This window comes from Citrus sinensis, chromosome 3, assembly GCF_022201045.2.
Source record: "Citrus sinensis cultivar Valencia sweet orange chromosome 3, DVS_A1.0, whole genome shotgun sequence".
Taxonomy (NCBI): domain Eukaryota; kingdom Viridiplantae; phylum Streptophyta; class Magnoliopsida; order Sapindales; family Rutaceae; genus Citrus; species Citrus sinensis.
In genome coordinates, this window is record NC_068558.1 from 10,929,048 (window position 1) to 10,949,883 (window position 20,836).

Sequence of the window (20,836 nt, forward strand, 5' to 3'; positions counted from 1 at the left end):
CACGATTTTATCTCCAACGGTAAGTGAAAGGCTCCAGCTTTTAATTTACTGTAACGGTAAGATTAGTTGCTGCAGCACCCATTCGCTTATTCTAACAACGAATACATACTCCACATTAAGGCTTTTGACACGTGGTTCACCTCTGAATTCTGCCACCATACACTCTCACTTGTCAATATGGACTTCAATTTTCACGCTTTCTTAAAAAAAAAACTAAATTTAAGTCTAAAATTATTAAAAGAAATTGATATATCAACTTAATGTAAAAATAAAGTATGCAATAATGAAAAAGGATAGAAAAAAAATAAATGGTTAATCATAGAAAAACAAGATTAAATAAAATGGTAAAGAGGAAGGGTTGTCTCCAAAACCAAAGGATATCAAAATTGGTTTGAAGTGGCTATCTCCTCAATGGGCTGCCTCCCATGAAGCGCTTGATTTAAGGTCCTTCAGCCTGACCTTCCTTCTTTGTTCAGTAGCTAGGTTCTTGAAGGAGTAACACCAACTTTGAATATTCTGCTGCTGGATGTATGTAGTGCTTAACCCTGTGTCCATTAACTTTGAACTCGTGGCCTGTTTGTTCATCTAAAAGATCAACAGCTCCATGAAGATAAACTTTGAGCAGCTTAAACGGGCCCGACCATCTTGACTTGAGCTTTCCCAGAAATAATCTTAGTCTTGTATTGTGGAGCAACACTAATTGACCAGGGTTGAATTTCTTGTGCTGAAGATGCTTGTCGTGCCATTATTTTGTCCTCTCTTTATAGATTCTTGCATTTTCATATGCAAATAGCCGTAATTCATCAAGTTCACAAAGTTGAAGTTTCATTTGCTCTACTGCAACATGCATATCCCAATTTAATTTCTTCAGTGCCCAATGTGCTTTATGTTATAGTTCTAGTGGCAAATGAGAAGCCTTTCCATAAACAATTCGGTAAGGGGACATGTCAAGTGGGGTTTTGTATGTTGTTCTGTAGGCCCATAGAGAATCATGTAAGTGTAAAGACCAATCCTTCCTTGTTGGGTTCACCACTTTTTCTAAGATTTTTTTTATCTCTCTATTTGACACTTCAGCCTGACCATTAGATTGTGGATGATATGTTGTAGCTACCTTGTGTCTAACTCCATATTTTACCATTGCTGCAGCAAATACTTTGTTGTAAAAATGTGTGCCCTCATCACTAATAATTGCTCTAGGAGTGCCAAACCTGGAAAACACATTTTTTTGAAGAAAAGCTACCACTGTTTTAGCATCATTGGTAGGTAATGCTACAGCTTCTACCCACTTGGAGACATAATCCACAGCAACAAGGATATATAAGTTCCCAAAAGATGGTGGGAAGGGTCCCATAAAGTCTATTCCCCAGACATCAAAAACCTCCACTTCTAGGATGTTGGTCAATGGCATTTCATGTTTCTAGTTATGTTCCCTGTCCTTTGACACCTGTCACAACATTTAACAAATTCATAAGCATCTTTGAAAATAGTGGGCCAATAATAACCTGATTGCATAACTTTGGCAGTTGTTCTGTGACCACCAAAATGTCCTCCATATGCCGCAGCATGGCATGACTCCAGTATATGAGGTATTTATTCTGCTGCAACACATCTTCTTATTACTTGATCTGAGCATAGCTTATATAAATGTGGGTCATCCCACTGATAGCTTCTAGCATCATGAAGAAATTTCTTTTTCTCTTGAAACTTCATCTCAGGTGGTAGCAACACACTTACTAAACAGTTAGCAAAGTCTGCCTACCATGGAGATTCTGACTGCTGCAGCATCTGTGCTTGCTGTACTACCAGCAGCTGTTCATCAGGAAAAGTTTCAGTGATGCCCTTCCTTGTCAATGTACTAGTATTTGCTTCCAACCGTGACAAGTGGTCTGCCACTTGATTTTCAGTCCCCTTTCTATCTTTAATTTCCAGATCAAATTCTTGAAACAATAAGATCCATCTGATTAATCTTGGTTTGGCATCCTTCTTTGAAATTAAATATTTGATGGCTGCGTGGTCTGTATAAACAGTTACTTTAGTACCCACCAGGTAAGCTCTGAATTTGTCAAAAATAAAAACTACTGCCAGTAACTCTTTCTCTGTAATGGTGTATTTGATCTGAGTTTGGGTGAAAGTTTTGCTTGCATAGTATATGGAATGAAAAACCTTATCATTTCTTTGCCCTAATACTGCTCCCACAGAATGATCACTAGCATCACACATCAATTCAAATGGTAAATTCCAATATGGAGATATAACAACTGGGGCAGTGATCAGGGCTTTCTTTAATTCTTTAAATGCTTGAAGGCACTCTTTGTCAAAGTGAAATGGTTTGTCATACTCCAGCAATGAACACAGAGGCTTAGCTACTTTGGAAAAATCCTTAATGAATCTTCTGTAGAATCCAGCATGACCCAAAAAACTCCTAATACCCTTTATTTAAGTTAGAGGTGGCAGTTATCTATTACCTCTATCTTGGCTTTGTCTACCTCAATACCATCCTTGGATATCTTGTGACCCAGCACTATTCCTTCTTGCACCATAAAATGACACTTCTCCCAATTGAGTACTAAGTTGGTCATCTCACATCTTTTAAGAACTTCTTCCAAGTTATGTAAACAATTACTGTATGTTTCTCTAAAAACTGAGAAATCATCCATGAAAACTTCCAAAATATGCTCCACCATATCAGAAAATATAGACATCATGCATTTCTGAAAAGTTGCTGGAGCATTGCATAGCCCAAAAAATGGCATTCTTCTGAAGGCAAATGTTCCATAAGGACAAGTAAATGTAGTATTCTCTTGATCCTCTGGAGCTATAGCAATCTGGTTGTAGTCTGAATACCCATCTAAGAAACAATAGTATTGTTTTCCAACAAGTCTGTCCAGCATCTGATCTATAAATGGAAGTGGGAAATGGTCTTTCCTTGTGGCTTTGATGAGCTTCCTGTAATCCATACACACTCTCCATCTAGTCACTGTCCTTGTAGGAATAAGTTCATTCTTCTCATTAGCCATTACTGTTATCCCTCATTTTTTTGGAACACATTGAACTAGGCTTACCCATGAACTGTCTGATATTGGGTATATGATTCCAGCATCTAACGATTTTATGATTTCCTTCTTCACCACTTCTTTCATAATAGGATTCAGCCTTCTCTGGTGCTCCACCGAATTGCTGGAACAATCTTCTAACAGGATTTTATGCATACATATGGATGGGCTGATCCCCTTTATATCTGCCATGGTCCATCCAATTGCTCTTCTGTATTTTCCCAGCAAATCTACTAGGCTTTGTTCTTGACCCCCATCCAAGGTAGAAGAAATGATTACAAGGAGTGTGTTGTTTTGACCAAGATAAGCATACTTCAAATGTGAAGGTAACAGTTTTAATTCAAAACTAGGAGGTGATTCAATAGATGGTAAAGTTGTTTTTACTTCCCTGTCTGACAGATTCAAGTGTTCAATAACTCTGTTGTGCCTATTAGATTGTTGTTTGTCCATCCAATCTGTTTGAATTGCTGCAACATCTTTCTCTTCAACATCCTCAAAGGTGGTGACTTTGTCAAGTACATTACTACAACATCTGTCCATTCTGTCTGCTACAACAAGATCCACTACACTTAGGAAATTGCAATCTTCTATTTCATCAGGGTTTCTCATAGCCTCTAGTACATTGAATGTGACTTGCTGATCATTCACTCTCATGGTCAGCTCTCCTTTCTGCACATCTATCGGAGTCTTTCTAGTTGCTAAAAAAGGTCTACCAAGTATAATGGGTACCTCTTTGTCAGCTTCAAAGTCTAGCACAATGAAATCCACTGGAAAAATGAATTTGTCAACCTTCACCAGTACATCATCTATCTTTCCTGTGTTAAAGTAACAGTTTCAAACTCTCCCAGCCTTCTTTTTCGTGCCAAGATATCTTTTAGAAATTTCACGTAATTTGGCATTTGCTCTAAAGCTTCCACAAAAGGTATATTTATGTGCAGTTGCTTCAGCACTTCCAGGAATTTATTGAATTGCTTGTCTTGTTTTTGCTTCTGGAACCTTTGAGGGAAGGGTAGTGGATGTCTAAACTGCTGGTTAGATTTAGGAGGTACCAAACTCTGTTTGTTTAAGTTGGTGCAGGTTGTGGCTACTGGTGTTGCAACTTCTTTTTCAGTAAGATCTGGTTGAATTTCTTCTGCAGTTGCTGTAGCTTGGCCCATTACATCAGTGTCTTGATGGGGAGTCTGCTGTAATAGGTTTCCCTTTTGAGTTGGGTTTTGAGCTGAATTGCATTCCATCCCATTTTTTGTCACCTCAACTGGGATATCAACATTCTTTCCAGATCTCAAACTAATTACTTTGCAGTGTTCTTTCCTCTCTCTCCTAGGGTCTTCTGTGTTGCTAGGTAGGCTTCCTTGAGTTCTGCTGCTCATTACTGTAGCTAATTGTCCCATTTGGTTCTCAAGGTTTCTCAAGGACACAGCTTGATTTTGAACAATTGCTTCATTCTTTGCAATGTACTCCTTGATCAGTGCTTCCAATGAAGTGATTGGATCCTGACTGATATGCTTTTGCCCTTGACTTTGTTGATGAAAACCAGGTGGTTGTGTGTTTCTACTTAGTCCATTCAATGCTGGAGCATTTCGATTCTGATTGCTCCATGAGAAATTTGGGTATTGTTTCCAGCCTGGGTTGTAAGTATTTGAATATGGGTTGTTCTGAGGTTGTCGATTGAAGTTACCCACATAATTTGCTAAGGCTGGATTTCCAGGACAATTATCAAAATCATGTTCTTCACCACAATAGACACAAGAAAGTTCAGTAACTTGCTTTACTGTTGCTGGGGTAGCTGTCATGGCTTTTACCATGTTAGTCAATGAGGTTACTTGAGCTGATAAGGCTGTAATTGCATCAATGCTATGTACCCTTGCTGTTCCTCTTGCTGCTGGCTGCCTGGCTGAAGGCCACTGGTAATTATTATTGGCAATTCTTTCCAAAATTTCATAAGCTTCAGTGTAGGATTTGGATAACAGAGCTCTATTTGCTGAAGCATCCACCATTAACCTTGTACTCGGATTCAACCCATTGTAGAAAGTTTCCAATTGAATACAACAAGGAATACCATGATGAGGACACCTTCTGAGTAAGTCCTTGAACCTTTCCCAAGCCTCGTACAAACTCTCATCTTCAAGTTGATGGAAGGAGGTAATCTTATTTCGTAATTTTGCATTCTTTATCGGTGGGAAATATTTCACTAGGAATTTATCAGCCAATTCATTCCATGTAGTGATGGAATCAGATGGTAAAGAATTTAACCATGCCCTTGCTCGATCTCTTAAGGAATAAAGGAGTAGCCTCAGCCTTAAGGCATCTTGTATTGCTCCAGTAATCTTGAAAGCATCACTTACTTCGAAGAACAATTTAAGATGGAGATGAGGATCTTCATTTGTCAATCCATTGAATTGCCCAACTGTTTGCAACATTTGAAACATCACGGGCTTTATCTCAAAGTTGGCAGCGTCTACTTCAGGTCTGATGATGCCAGGATGGACAACTTGAGGAGTTAGTACAGCATAATCTCTTATAGCTCTGTCCCTGTCATCAGCCATGTAAATAATATTGTTATGACCTGGCTGTCTCCCATTATCATGTTCATTCTGCTCTTCTTGAATGTTGGCTGGTTGTAAAGGCCCGTGAGGGTTCAAATTTCCCTCATCCTGCAAATTATTCATGCCTGAAACAGTCTTTGAATTTCTTTGTTCTCTTCGCAATCTCCTGATAGTCCTTTCAATCTCAGGATCGAATTGGAATACCACAGATCTATCCTTGCGCATGCACGTACTGATCTACCAATCAATAAAATGAATCAAGTTAAGTTTGGTGCTATCACAATTTACTTCACACTTAAAAAATAAACAATCATTCCCCGGTAACGGCGCTAAAAACTTGTTGGTAATTTATTATAATCAATTACTATCAATGCCAAATTGCAAGTATACACAACAAGTAATAAAGTGATGAGTATTCAAGATCGTCTCTACGGGGATTGATGTTGCTCAAAATGATGAAGCAATCACAATAATGCAAATCAACTAAAGGTTGAAACAAACAAATGTCAAATAATTCTATCGTAATTATTAATTTCGAGAGATGGAAATAAAACAATACTGTAATGAAATAAACTAAGTTAAATATGTCTAAGATTCAATTGAGAATATAGTAGTTCAATGATCAAACTCTCATAATGGGGTGACTGTTGTTTATCGAATTAGCACCAGTTGTTACAATAAGTGCTGCAGCAATGGGTAGAATATATCTGCATCCGCAGCTATCACATGTTGGAAATTTCATACCTTTAAATCTACTAACAATGACCAGTTGCTCATATATTTATGGTACGGCATAATAACCTTTAATCTCTCTGCCTTACAAGGTGAACACCTATGTCTAGAGTGTCACAAATCTTAACTTCAAGTATTGCCCTTATGGGATTCAAGATAACCTAATCCAGGAAACTCGACCTAAGAACGAGTAATACTCTAATAATGTCCGCTAAGACATGCCCTTTTGCTGCTCTATCTTAACTGAAACTATTAAATGGGTGGTCAACCGAAATAACAGTTGTAATCATAAAAACTACTAGAGTATAATGCTACAGCAATACCATAACAACATATAAGAACAGTCAAGAACCCATTGGTTTATTTGTCACTCAACTACAAGTAAATTTAGTTCATGTTCTGAATGAGAAAAGTAAACATAAATATACTGATAACAGAATACATCCAAACAATTTCAAGGAAGAAAGATAATATGAGTTGAGCACGGTTAAAGACTAGTGATCCTCCTCAGTTCTTCAATGATGCTGAACAGCACTCCTAAATCTTGATCTTCTTCTTCTTCTTCTTACCTTTGTAATTACTTGGATAGTAATCTCTCTGCCCCCTCTCTATGTGATGCGCGCCTCCTTTTTATATTCCGAATTAGGGTAAAAACTAAAGCCCATGAGCTTGCATGCGTCTAAATTAGGAAACATGCAGATCGCAACTTTATGGCTGACCCGCGCTTTAAGCTTTCTCCCGCATTGCTCCTAGATTGCTGCAGCACTGGTTGCTCTAACATTCGCAACAGTACTGCATTATTCTCGATTGTGCTTTTCTTCTTTTTTGGCCATCTTCTTTTCTCCTCTTGCTCATCTAATGTCTCTGCATCCTCCTCATGAATTTAAACCCTACAATTGCGCACCTGTTTTTAGCACAAATTACTTGATTTACGCAAAACTTATTAATATCCAACTAAAATGAATGTTTATGCAAAAGGTAACCAAAATGTAATAAAAACACCTTATTTGCTCTCTAAATGATCTTGATTCCAGTCTAGAATTTAAGTAATAACTCTTATTTCCTAAAATTATCACTCGCCTTCGCTTGGTTGAGCAAATCCTGGCATGCTTGGCTTCCTTTCTCGCCATAAAACAGGCTTTGAGACTTTGGAGACTTTGGAGCCTTTGCACGCCTTAGAAACTTTTTGGAACTTTGGTGGTCTGCTCGCCTACGTTTGGTCGAGCAGATCCTGGCATGCTTGGCTTCCTGTCTCGCTATAAAACAGGCTTTGAGACTTTGGAGCCTTTGCACGCCTTATTTGGGGGATATACGCCGACAAGACCAGATATGTTAGCAGATATCTGGTAGCAGGATGGCACGAGCAGGAATATTCTGCTCATTCACGAACGCACCCTCCACGAGGTCACAGCGGGAGCCGGCCTCCTACTAGGAGCATAAGGCCATTCCTGCTAGATGTTGAGGTGGGCAGACCCGGTCAATAACGGTTGGCAAGACGTGCACTCCTGCCCGAAAATCAAGGCACGAAGTCCACTTCTATTCAGCCACAATGACGATAATGGAGCATCCACTTCCGAGGGTGGGGGAAGTGATAGACGTGGATTGTGAAAGGCCTGGATTCAGAGGAATCCTATAAAAAGGTAGTCAGCGAAGGTAAAAGGGTTAGATTTTTTGACATTGGAACTGAGATAAAAAGAGCTCTGAATAATTAGTACTCAAAATGAGCCATAAGATTAGTGGCTGATTTCCCCAGGAAAACGAAACCTATGTTTCTGACTTGAGCGTCAAAGGGTTTGCGCCGGGAAGACACCCGGGGTGCTCTGACTTGTCTCTGTGTACGCAGAAGTCTGTAGAGAAGAAGTCTTACTAGGGGAGATCCTGGTCGTGGTGGAGTTAGTTGAGGAGAGATCCTGGTCGTGGGCGAGCAGAAAACCAGAATCTCGTATCAACATTTTGGCACCGTCTGTAGGGAGCTGAGCAAAAAGCTTCTGTTATTAGAGAGAAGAAGAGGAAAGAAAGTGAGGGAACAATGGATGTAGGAGGAGGCAGTGCACAAGGAGGTGAACCGAGGCTTAACGAGTCCGTGACGTTGAGAGAGATAGCCAACGAAGTACGGGAAAAAGCAATGTATGAGTGGATGGAACAGATGGAGAAACAGATGGAGACCCTGACAACCATCCTACACGAGCTGAGAAGTGAACGAAGAGGAGCTCAAGAGGAGGGGGTGAGAAGTGGCGTAGTGACACCAGGGCACAACAACATGATGAGAGGTTGGACCACCAGAAGATTTGGTGGTGAGGGGGGTAACTCATCTCTACGGGGAGAAAGCCATAGAGGAGAGGATCAATCCCTAGGAAGGCAGATCTTTGATAACGATGACAGAGTGGCAAATACAGAGGAAAGAGAACTCCGAAAACACCTGCTTGATATTGAGCAGGAGCGAGATCAGGTTGCAGCACGTGACCCTGGTCGTGCCGTACAGCTGGAAGAAGAAGTGCGCAGGTTAGCGCAGATAATAGATAACATGCAAGGACAGAGCAGAGCACCAGGTTGAAGGATAATACTGGACAGAGAATCCCCGCTCTCGGCAGAAATCATGAGGGCAGTCATTTCGAGGGATTTTCGCCTCCCAGACCTCAGATACTCGGGGCAAACTGATCCGTTGGTGCACATAGAGCGCTTCAACGACATAACTGGGGTGCAAGGATTATCCCAAGCTCAAAGATGCAGGGTATTCCCGCTGTCTCTAGAGGGACGAGGGGCAGCAACACATGCAATAGTTGCGATAGACTACTTCTCGAAATGGATAGAGGTAGAAGCCCTCAGCAGGATCACAGAAAAAAAGACGACTGACTTCGTATGGAGAAACCTGGTCTGTCGGTACGGGATCCTTTGTGCCCTGATAACAGACAATGGCAGGCAGTTTGACAACCATAACTTCAGGGATTTCTGCCAAAACCTCGGGATAGAGATGAAGTATTGCTCGCCGGCTCACCCTAAGTCTACCGGGCAAGTAGAAGCAACCAACAAGATAATAAAGAGGCTTCTGAAAATCAGGCTTGGAGCAAAAAAGGGTGCATGGGTTGATGAGCTACCAGGTGTATTATGGGCATACAGGACAACCCACAAAACAGCAACCGGTGAAACTCCGTTCGCTTTGGCCTTCGGACATGAAGCTGTTGTACCGGTCGAGATAGGGATGACCACGAACCGGACAGATCACTTCGATGAGCAGGAAAACAACGACCAGATGTGCTTGAATCTGGATTTGCTGACCGAGAAGAGGGAGTAAGCATCGAAGCGATCAGTCGTCTACCAGCAGAGGGTTGCTCGGTATTACAACCAGAAGGTGTGTGTACGACAGCTCAAGGTCGTAGATTGGGTACTAAGGAGGGTGAATCAGAACACGAAAGACTCGACACAAGGAGTACTTGGACCAAACTGGGAGGGGGGAGCCTATAAGCTTGTTCGCGCGGATGGCCACGAGGTGAAACGCCCCTGGAACGCAGTACACCTCAGGAAATATTTCCAGTAAGACTCGTTCATGTTTTAAATTAATCTCGTGTAAGCCGAATTCAGCTATTAATGAAACGATGAGGAATTTCAATCAGCTATAAAAAGACGTTAATTATTGACTTATTGGTTAATTATCAGCCCAAAAATCATAAAAGGGTAAAAAGACGTTAGCCAAAAAGGATACGCCACATGGCAGTTGAGGTACTCCATATATAAAGGTGCCTAGGTTTCATTCTCAATCATGTTCTCATTCACCATTAACACTCACACTCAACAAAATAAGTTTTCTTCAACCTTCAACCTTGATTTACAGAGGGCTGGCAAGCTCTCTTTACCATTAAAAAGCTTGAGTTTGCTAACTTGAGTGTCGGAGTGTGAACGCCGGGGCACCCCGGCTTCACCTCTAACCTCTATTTCATTGTTTTGCAGGCGTGAAACTCATTTGGAAGGACTTTTTTCTTTGTTCTGACTTTTCTCCATTGTTACCACTCCCTCTTCCCTTCTCACCTACCCCGAATTTCAGATACACCACACACAACAAACCACTGAGGTACCACGTCTCCCCTAAAAATATAAATTCATTGTTCTAGATAGGTTTAGCTTTTCCTACCCCCAAAATATGTCGAAAACAATAAATATACTTAATGCTAGATATGGTATGTGTTTTATGTCAATATTCTGGATATTTATGAAATTGTTCCTCCAACAAAGTAGTGAAGTCTTTAAATCTCTGCTTCCCTCGTAGCGTCTTTCTTTTCTTTCTCACCCTGTAAATTGAGTTATTATTGTTTTTGATATATTATTATTCCAGATGACTGTATAGGAAGGTGGAATATATTGTAACAAATTCTTATTTCAACTTCATAATTAAAATTTCCAGTAATCAAAATTGGACTCTGAACATTGAAAATTGAACTAGACATCACTCACCGTTTTGTTTTGGCAAATATTTAAAATGACTTGTTATCAACTCATTTATTTATAAACAAACTGTCGTATGAACATGAATTCAAGTTTCCATTTCACCTCTCTTACTACTAGTAGTAATACAAAAATAAATGTTCTAATTTAATAGCTTGTTGCACACGGCAGGAAAAGCTATAGCTTTGTTACCCTGAACCAAAGTTAAACATGTCTTAGGGGAAGACATCTACAGGGGAATGATATTACAAGAAGTACTTGGGATTTGGGGGAAAGAAAGCGTAAAACTTTCGGAAAACTTATAATAAGTTCTGCACTGAATTTGGGTATTGTGAATAATGAAGCAGTAGCAGTTTTTGAGTTTGTAATTTGACAGTAAACTTTAATTAATTCATTATTGACTTACGTGAGATAAAACCACATCCATAAAATCAGGCAAGATCATAATCTTTATTCTTTCATCAAGTTCAAATTAGGTGGTCCAAATCAAGAGTAAATATTTAGTTAGAGATGGTAATATCTTTATTTCAAAAACATTGTGAAAGATGAGACTTCAAGGAACAACACTTGCAAAGAATTCATCATATTAATTTTATTCAAAATCTCCCAGTCATAAAACGGGACCATTTACAATTTAAGAAAACTAGTTCTTTCCAAGAATTGACTACTACACATAGCAGCTGCAATGCAATACGCCAATAGCTGCCCTGCTTACACTTTCAAGAGAAGTAATTTTTTCTTAAAGATTACGATCTTTAGAAGTAAAGGATGACCGCACAATGACATAAATGCATGCGTGGTAAAAATTACTCAAAGGTAAGCCCAAAATGTCAGCACTAAATCAAAAATTCTTTTAAGATTAAGCTTTAGCGTGCTTTTGGGTTTTGAAAAAGAGTGAAAGTGACAAATATTTATGAGTCAAACGGACTCTACACGGGCCGGCTAGTTACATGCATCATTGACTTTTGCCATCACAAATTCACAAGTTCCACAAAGGAAACTTACAAGCATCCTATAATTCAATTCTGATCCCCACGTCACGACGTTGAATGGTGGAAAAATATAATGGTGGTCTTGTAGGAGAAGATGTTTGGTGGACTTATTCAAAGCGTCACTGCTAGTCAGTCTGCTTCTTTGCAATAACATTTCTGTCACTCTGTTCATGGGCGACCTATCCGATGGACGAGTCCGTATACACCACAAAACAACAATATTCATCTTCTTAGCAATTTCACTTTCCGCTGTTTACAATTCCGAGTAATTTAAATTCATTATCCTGCTCCAAATGCTTGTAAATCCAATGTATAAAATATATATATCTCGCTAAATCTAGTAATTTAAATTATGTGATGCCTCACCAAAGTTTCTACTAAACACCTCTGAAGCAATGTAACCACTTGTCCCTTTAAGCCTCCAACATCGACACAATACTCTCTTTAATTCGTATGGCACAAAAATCTTCATCAAGAAGAATGTTATATTACCTCTCTCTCTCTCTCTCTCTCTCTCTCTCTCTCATTGTATATGTATGTATGTACAGTGGCGGATTTAGAAAAATAATTTACCGGGGGCTAAATTAAACAACAGCAAAATGTAAAAATTGAAACTTAAATATATAAAATTTTTGGTAACCCACTTACAATTGTTCTCTACGCGATTTCATATTCTGAAAATATTGTGCAATAGACTCATTATCAATACTATTAAATCCATCTTTTTTCTACACAAACAATCAAATTATCATTCATACATTCATCTCCTATCCGATTCTGAAGTTCATTCTTCACAAATTTCATTGCTCAAAATTATATATATGAGTACTTATGTAAAAATAAATTAATTACAATTGAAAAAATTAATTTACTAATAGTTATAAACAAAATCACTAAAAAAAGAAATTGTAAAGACTAGAATTAGTCACTTGAACAATTACAATTTATATAGAGATGTGTTGACATGTGAACAAAAAATAAAATACGAAATTCTTAACTTAATTTGAAAAAAAAACTGAAAAGAACATGTTTATTCTCACTGCGATTATGAGAATAAAGAACAGAACTGATGCCTGCAACTTCCTCTTTTCTTCAAGACAATCCCTAATTACAAGTTTGGCAATCACGGTTCAGTTTTGGGATTATAAATATTTTGGGCTGTGAGCTTTATTTTTTTAAGTAAAATTATTACTTTATAATTATTAAAATAATTGTTTAAATTTTAAAGAATGAGATTATCTAATAATTTTTACAGGGGTTATTTTAAATTTTAAATTTTCTTTTAAACAAAATAAGATTTTTTTTTTCAGTGGGGGCTTGAGCCCCCAGTGGTCCTGCACTGCATCCGCCCCTGTGTATGTATGTATGCATGTATGCATGCCCATCTTCAGTCCCCTTTTAGATCCGCGTAAATTCATTTGAATCCTCAAATTAGAATTATACGTTACAAATTTAAAATTACAAACTAAGTCATTGATACTCTTCCAATTCCAGAATATATTGGAATGCCAATGGGGTGGATCTAGTTGGATATATCCACCCTGCTCGAGATCCAAAATCATGACAAAAATGAAGATTTATTTAATTGGAATTAGTATGGGGGTGTAGCTTATCTTTAGGTTAATTAGAATATTTATATCTGGTTGGATGAGTTTTTTTTTTAATTTTAAGGTTAATTAGAATGTTTTTAATTCAATTTTGAACTTTGGAAAAACAATCAAAATGTGTAGAAGCAAGCGATGACATGATATGGGAATAACAGTAAATTTAGCATTTGATATCCGCTGTGAAAAATTTTATAAAAAAAAAAGCATGTGACATCCAAATAAATGGTAAAAAGTAACAGAAGGGGTCTTGGTGTATATTGTTAAAAGCTTAGAAATTTACATGATTATTTTATTAAATTATGGGGGTATAACTATATTTATTTCTTTATTTTTAAGGCACAACTAATAACAATTATTTTAAAGCTACATTACCACTGACCCTCAGCATTATTAATTGTTTAGTAATAATTATTAGCCCTAATGTGAAGGTCGTCTTTTTTTTTTTTTTTTTTAGACGAAAGAAAAAGAACATATTGCGGTTGCCATGAGCCTCGGCATAATGTGAACAAATGGACAGAATGCATAGGTCTTGCCAATGCTGAGCATCTTCTTCTTTTCGGTAAGTACAACGGCGTATAACAATTTACAAGTCTATAGGCGTTTACTCGGACGATTCGCTCAATGATAAAATATAACAATTTGCAAGTCCCCACTCTCCTGTACATTTTTTATTTTCTTGTTTTCAAATTCATACGTCTCTTGTATGAGTATATGCTAATTTCTTTCACTTAAAACTTGTATCAACTTCACTTAGCAATTAGATTGCTGCATCTATAATAAAAAGGAGCCAATATGCGCTTATCGTTCTTCTTTGTTCCCATGTTGTTGTTACAATATTCCATAGCTAGCGTAGCTATGACGACTTTAAGCAATTTAACAACAGATCAATCGGCTCTTCTTGCATTCAAAGCCCGTGTCGTTGATTATCAAAGTGTCCTGACAAATAATTGGTCTATATCTTATCCAATATGTACCTGGATTGGCATTTCTTGTGGTTCACGTCATCAAAGAGTCACGGCCTTGAATCTTTCAGATATAGGTCTCGGAGGTACCATTCCCCCACACTTGGGAAATCTCACGTTCTTAGTATCTCTTGATGTTGCTCATAATAATTTTCATGGCCATCTGCCTAATGAATTGGGGCAATTACGCCGACTCAGATTCATTAGATTCGGTTTCAATAAATGAAACTTGGAATAATTAACTTGCAACCTTGAAAATCATGCAATTAATAAACCAATAAATATGAAACACCTACCGTTAACTTGATACCAGGACCATTAAACTTGAAACCAAAAGAACTTGAAACTGAGGGCAATGAACATGGAACTTGGGATCATTCACTTGCAACCTTGAAAATCATGCAATTAGTAGACCAACAAACACGAAACACCTACCGTTAACTTGATACTGATACCATTAAATTTGAAACTAATTTTTTATAGTTATCTAGCCTTTATTATTAAATTATTATTATTTTATTATATTTATTTATTATATTGTTTCATAATTTTTTAATCGTTTAAGGCACAACCGGTTGCTCTTTACCAGTTGCTCCAGTTTTTTTTTTTTTTCAAATGTTTGGCAATGTTTTTTTTTTTTTTTATTCCTTGCATGTATGTGATACATGCATGTATTATAGCAAGACCCAAATTTCATCCAAGAATTAACTACAACAAATAGCGTCTGCATTCCCTGCTTTCACTTTTAAGAGAAGTAATTTTTCTACTTTAAAAATAACTGAATCTATAACCGTACAATAACATAAATGCACGAGTGGTAAAAAATTAGTTAAAGATAAGCTCAAGATATCAACATTGAATTCAAAATTCTTAAAAAAAAAAAAATATCTATAGTCTAGCTTTGATGAGCCCAAAATATCAACACTGAATCCAAAATTCATTAAAGACTGGTAGTCCTTTGGAAAAGAGTGATCGTCCATCCAAAATTCTATAACCTAGCTTTCACGCACTTTTTGAAAAGAGTGAAAGTGACAAAAATTTGAGTGAAACCAATTCTATTAGCGGTCTTCAAGGAGGAATTGAATCCTCACCTAATCTAATTTTTTCAAACCTTTTAATAGGATTATGACACATGGCAACTATAATGTTATAAGACTTAGATTCATTTATTTATATTTTTCCTCTTAATAATAACACAAACAATATTTTTTAAATAAAAATCTAAGTGCAAAAAAGAATCTCAATTTATATAAACTCTGATCTTCTTCTATATTATCTTCAAAGCTAGCAACTTCAACCCATTATCCACATTTGTAATATAAATCAAACATAAAATTTCATTATAGTTTCAATATATTTTTCAAGCTTTCTTTTAGATTTGATCAAAATCTCCCCATCATAAACGGGACCATTTACAATTTAAGAAAACCAGTTCTTTAACAAGGCTATACCTTAGTAAATTTCATCCAAGAATTAATTGCTACCAATAGCAGCTGCGTTACAATATCTGCCCTGCTTTTTTTTTTTTTTTTTGATAAGAAAGTAAAGCTTTCTAATTGATAAAATTTGAGAGTAACATCATGATCTGGACTGGAAACTCTTCCAGCCATATAACAGAATTCTCAAAATCCAGAGCCACTTTTGCTATAGCATGAGCTATGGCATTACACTTCCTTGGAACAAACTGTAATGAAGATGCATTCGAGATCTGCAGCTGTTGTTTTATTTCTTCTACTGTCCAAGAAACTTCAGTCAAGCTACTTTTCCTTCTCCAGACCAGCTCCACCACTTCTGTTGAATTCGATTCAATAATCATGGGCAAATATTCTACTTGTTGGGCAACTTGAATGCCAAAAAGGACTGCTTCAGCCTCCATGCTCGCCACTGTTCCCTGAAAGCACACCTTCTTAACAGCTGCAGCAATGATTTTTCCATTGGAATTCCTAACCACTGCCCCCAACCCTGCCTTCAGACCTGCCATTTGAATCGCAGCATCCACATTGACTTTATACTTCCCCTCTGGAGGAGGTGTCCAAAAATGTTGGTTGTTTTGAAAATGAATTGATCTAGCTGGACCGTTTTGGGTTTTGATTCTCTTATATGACTCCACAATAGCTGATGCTCTAGCTGCTGTCAGTTTTGGCTCTTCCTGCTTTCCTTCAATTACAAAGCGGTTCCTCGCATACCAAATGGCCCAACTTATTGCAAGAATCTGCTCAATCTCTTTCTTCATTCTTCTCGATGCTAGTTCTTGGAGCATACTCAGTATGTCATGCTGAGACAACAACTTCATATCTTCGTAAAAATCTGTCAACTTCCAGACTTTTCGAGCAGCCTTACACTCCATTAACACATGAGTGACATTCTCACTTTTACAATGACATCTTTGACAGGCTGGATTCCCCACCACATTTTTCCTCCATAGATTATTGGCTGTTGGTAATAGATTCTGAGCAGCTCTCCACATGAAATTTTTTATTTTTTCCGGAATCTCATTTGACCTTCCATTGAGTTTTAGAGCTATCAGAGCACTCCGGATTGTCTGGGAATTTCATTCTAACTGCCACCTGGTATCCACTTCTTACTGAGTAACAACCATACTTATCAAAGTGCCAAATCATCAGGTCTTCCTGGGGGGTTCTTGGCAGAGGGGTTCTTAGAATCCTTTGTGCCACCTCTTCGGGAAAACATTGCACAACATTCTCCTCCATCCACTGATTTTTGTCATCAATAAAATCAGCAACAACAGCATTTTCTGCTAAATTTTGGTGAGGAACGTAGCTGGAACATTCGAGTTTTTGCATCCAATTCCTGCTGGACACTGAGACCCGGTTTCCATTACCTATTCTCCATCTTAAGCCTTTGTGCAACACTTGTCTCCCCCATAATATACTTCTCCAAACAAAGGAGGGATTTGACCCCAATTTTGCCTCCATAAAGTCAGTATGCTTGAAGTACTTGTCTTTTAAAATTTTTGACATTAAAGCATCAGGATTATGTAGGATCCTCCACCCCTGTTTGGCGACAAGGGCTTGATTAAAGCTTGAAAAGTCCCTAAAACCCAGACCACCCCTAATCTTGGCCTGACATAATTTCTCCCACCTTGCCCAATGAATCCTTCTATGAGTTTCGGATGATCCCCACCAGAACCTTGCTACAGCCTTTTGTATATCATCACACAACCCTTGAGGAATTTTAAATACGCTCATCGCATAGGCAGGCACAGCTTGTGCCACAGCTTTGATGAGTATTTCTTTTCCCCCACTTGAGAAACACTTGTTTTGCCAACTTGATAGCTTGATTAGCACTCTCAGTTTTATGTCGTTGAAGAAGCTAGTCTTTTTCCTCCTTATCATCGATGGAAGTCCCAGATACTTTTCATGTTTTGAAACGACATTCAAACCGAAAATACTCCTGATTTCCTCCCTTTGACCTGAACTTGTGCTGCTGCTAAAGAACATAGAGGACTTCTCGAAATTAAACACCTGTCTTGAGGCTGTTGCATAGTTGTCAAAGATCTTTCTTAAGTTTCTACAATCGTTAATTGATGCCTTTGTAAAGACCAGACTATCGTCGGCAAAGAGAATGTGTGTGACTGATAGATCTCTGCTGAATTTCAGACCATTTATGAGCTTTTGATTTTCTGCATTCACCATTAAGTTCGAAAACACCTCTGCACACATAATAAAGAGATAAGGGGAGAGGGGGCAGCCTTGTCTCAATCCTCTTTGAGGATGGATTAGGCCTTTTGTCACTCCATTGATTAACACTAAAAAACTTGCTGTAGTGATACAATTTATGATCAACTTCACCCATTTTTCTGAAAATCCAAGTTTTTGCATTGTGCATTTTACAAATTCCCACTCAACCCTATCGTAGGCTTTACTAATATCAAGTTTAAGAGCTACCAGGCCATTTCTTTTACTCTTGCTTTGTCTAATCTTATTAAAACACTCGTATCCTATAATAAGATTATCAGTAATGAGCCTATTGGGTACAAAAACGCTTTGGGTCGGGGAGATGATAACATGCAGAATCTTCTTAAGCCCATTAGCTAGCGTTTTAGCAATAATTCTATATATAACATTACACAAGCTAATAGGTCTGAAATCAATCACTTTTCTAGGCTTTTGCACTTTGGGGATCAAAGCTAAGTATGTATGATTCAGGGGTGCAATCTTACCTCCCTCATTTAAAACATGTAGGCATGTGGTGATAACATCTTGCTGCACAGAACCCCAATGTTTCTGGATGAAAGCTGCTGGAAGCCCGTCTGGTCCTGGCGCTTTTGTGGGGCACATTTAAGCTAAGGCATCTGCTACATCTTCTTTTGTAAACAGCTGGTCCATGAAGCTCCCAATCTCCCTTGTAACCTTAGCTGGCAGGTTTGATAAGGCTGTGCTTATCTGGCCTGATGATGGGTTTGTTGTAGTGAAGATATTAGTGAAATACTCACATACCATCCGCTCTACATCGTCAACTTCTTCAAGCCATTTGCCATTCTCATCTTCCAGCCCACTTATCCAGTTCTTTTTCCTTCTCGCAGAGGCTTTCGAATGAAAAAATTTTGTGTTCTTATCCCCCTCCCTCAACCAAACCGCCCTCGATCTTTGCCTCCAATAAACTTCCTTGTCAAGAAGGATATTATCAATTTGATTTTCTACTTTTGTAATCTCCTCTCCATTAACAGCATGAGTGTACCCGATTTTAATGTCCTTCAGCTTGTTTTGCAACTGCTCCAGCTTCTTTTCTCTCCCACTAAATTCTTCATTGCTCAAATTCTTTAATTCAGCCAACGACATCTTTGATTTTTTCTTGAAGATTTTAATTGGATTGCTACCATTCTCATAACTCACCTGCCTCCATTCCTGCCTAACTATCTCTCTGCACTTCTCGTACGAGCTCCACATATCTTCGTAATGGACTCTTGGGAAAGTTCTTTTCATAAAACGTTTTCCCTTCCTCTTTTCTACCACCTCCATCAAGATTGGACTATGATCTGAGCTCTAAGAAATTAAATTCCGCCCAGCCTTTTCTTGGAAGCTATTTCCCCAATTGCTGTTGCACAAAAATCTGTCGAGCTTTTCTTCTATAATGTGAGGGCCAAACCGTCTATTGGACCAAATAAACGGGTACCCAATACTTCCTAAATCCTTTAAATCACAATCCCTAATAGCTTCTCTAAACTCATTCACCATATTAACCCTCTTATCTCTTCCTCCTAATTTCTCATTTAAGTTCAACACCTCATTGAAATCTCCGAAACAAAGCCACGGCAGAGAAGATAAAGTAGCTAACCTTCTTAATAGCTCCCAAGTATGTCTCTTCTAATCTGATTCTGGATGGCCATACACTCCCGTACACCTCCAATAATTGCCATTTTCGTTACAAACCACTGCATCCATATGATGTTTACTAAAAGACTTTATCTCTACTGTTGTCCTTGGATTCCACAACATTGCCAACCCACCTCCCAATCCTTCACGGCTAACTGAAAAATAATTTTGAAATTTCATCTTACTCGCTTTCTCTTGCATTTGCTTCGACGTCATCTTTGTTTCGCAAAGAAATAAAAATTGAGGTCTATGCTCCTGCAAGATTTACTGGGCTTCTCGGAACGTTCGGTCTTGCCTCAGCCCCCGAACGTTCCAGCTTATTAGCTTCATGACGGTCGGCGGGGTTGTCTTCCAGCCTCCGCCGATATCTTAGAAGCAGCATTCTGAACCCCCTTTGAAGCATCCCCGTCTTCATTTTCGAAAACTAGCTGAGTAGTTGTTGTAGTAACTTCCTGATGCTGTGATGAATGTTCAGCGCCCTACCAGCTATTTATTTTGCATTTTTTTGCTTCCGGGTTCTCCCACTGCATAGCACTGCTGGGCCTTTTTAAGTTTATGATTGCTTCATTTATCCTTGCTTTATTTTCCATTTTTCGGGCTTGTGACTTCCATTTCTTTTTCCTGGGTTTCATTTTGTCCGAGCAATTCCCATTGTCTGCATTCTCAGCTTCAGTTTCCACATGGGTCGAGCCCACCATTACCTTTTGTTTGCCTCCCCCTTTTTTCCCATCCCCCAAGTCATCAACTTCTTCCCTCTCAAAAGTTTTCGCGTTTGCCATTCCAGGAAACTTTGCTTTTTTTTTATTTAAGGCTTGCCTCTCTCTACTCTTTCCCTTTTCCCCTCATTTCTGCTTGCCCATTCGTATCCCGAGGTACTGTATCCCCAGCATCTAGGCTGCATTTTCCAGGGGTCTTTCGGCCTGTTTCAGTCCCTTTCATTAATTACCCGATTCCCCACTCCTGTGTTTCTCCTCCTCTACCGTGTGTCTGCTTGTTTCCATTGTTGTCTGGGTTGAGACCTTTGGATTGAAATTATTACGCTCAAAATCTCATCTATCTCTTCCCCTATTCTTCTTAATCTCTATGTTATGGTAGTTACTTTAATCCATGGACCATAAGCCAATTCATCTTTGGATTGAGATTTGTAGTGAGCACATTCTCTGTACTGATG

General features: G+C 38.4%; 1 protein-coding gene and 1 non-coding gene across 2 annotated transcripts; one reads left to right on the plus strand and one right to left on the minus strand.

Annotated features, from left to right (window-relative positions):
* The first annotated feature begins 5,108 nt into the window (after positions 1 to 5,108).
* On the plus strand, positions 5,109 to 5,216 carry LOC112496065 (small nucleolar RNA R71). The gene has a single exon (XR_003062494.2). It is a non-coding gene; the product is annotated as a small nucleolar RNA R71 (small nucleolar RNA).
* Positions 5,217 to 15,881: 10,665 nt separating this feature from the next.
* Positions 15,882 to 16,676, minus strand: LOC107176279 (uncharacterized). The gene has a single exon (XM_015528495.2). It carries the CDS (start codon positions 16,674 to 16,676, stop codon positions 15,882 to 15,884), a length of 795 nt encoding a protein of 264 aa, XP_015383981.2.
* Positions 16,677 to 20,836: the final 4,160 nt, after the last annotated feature.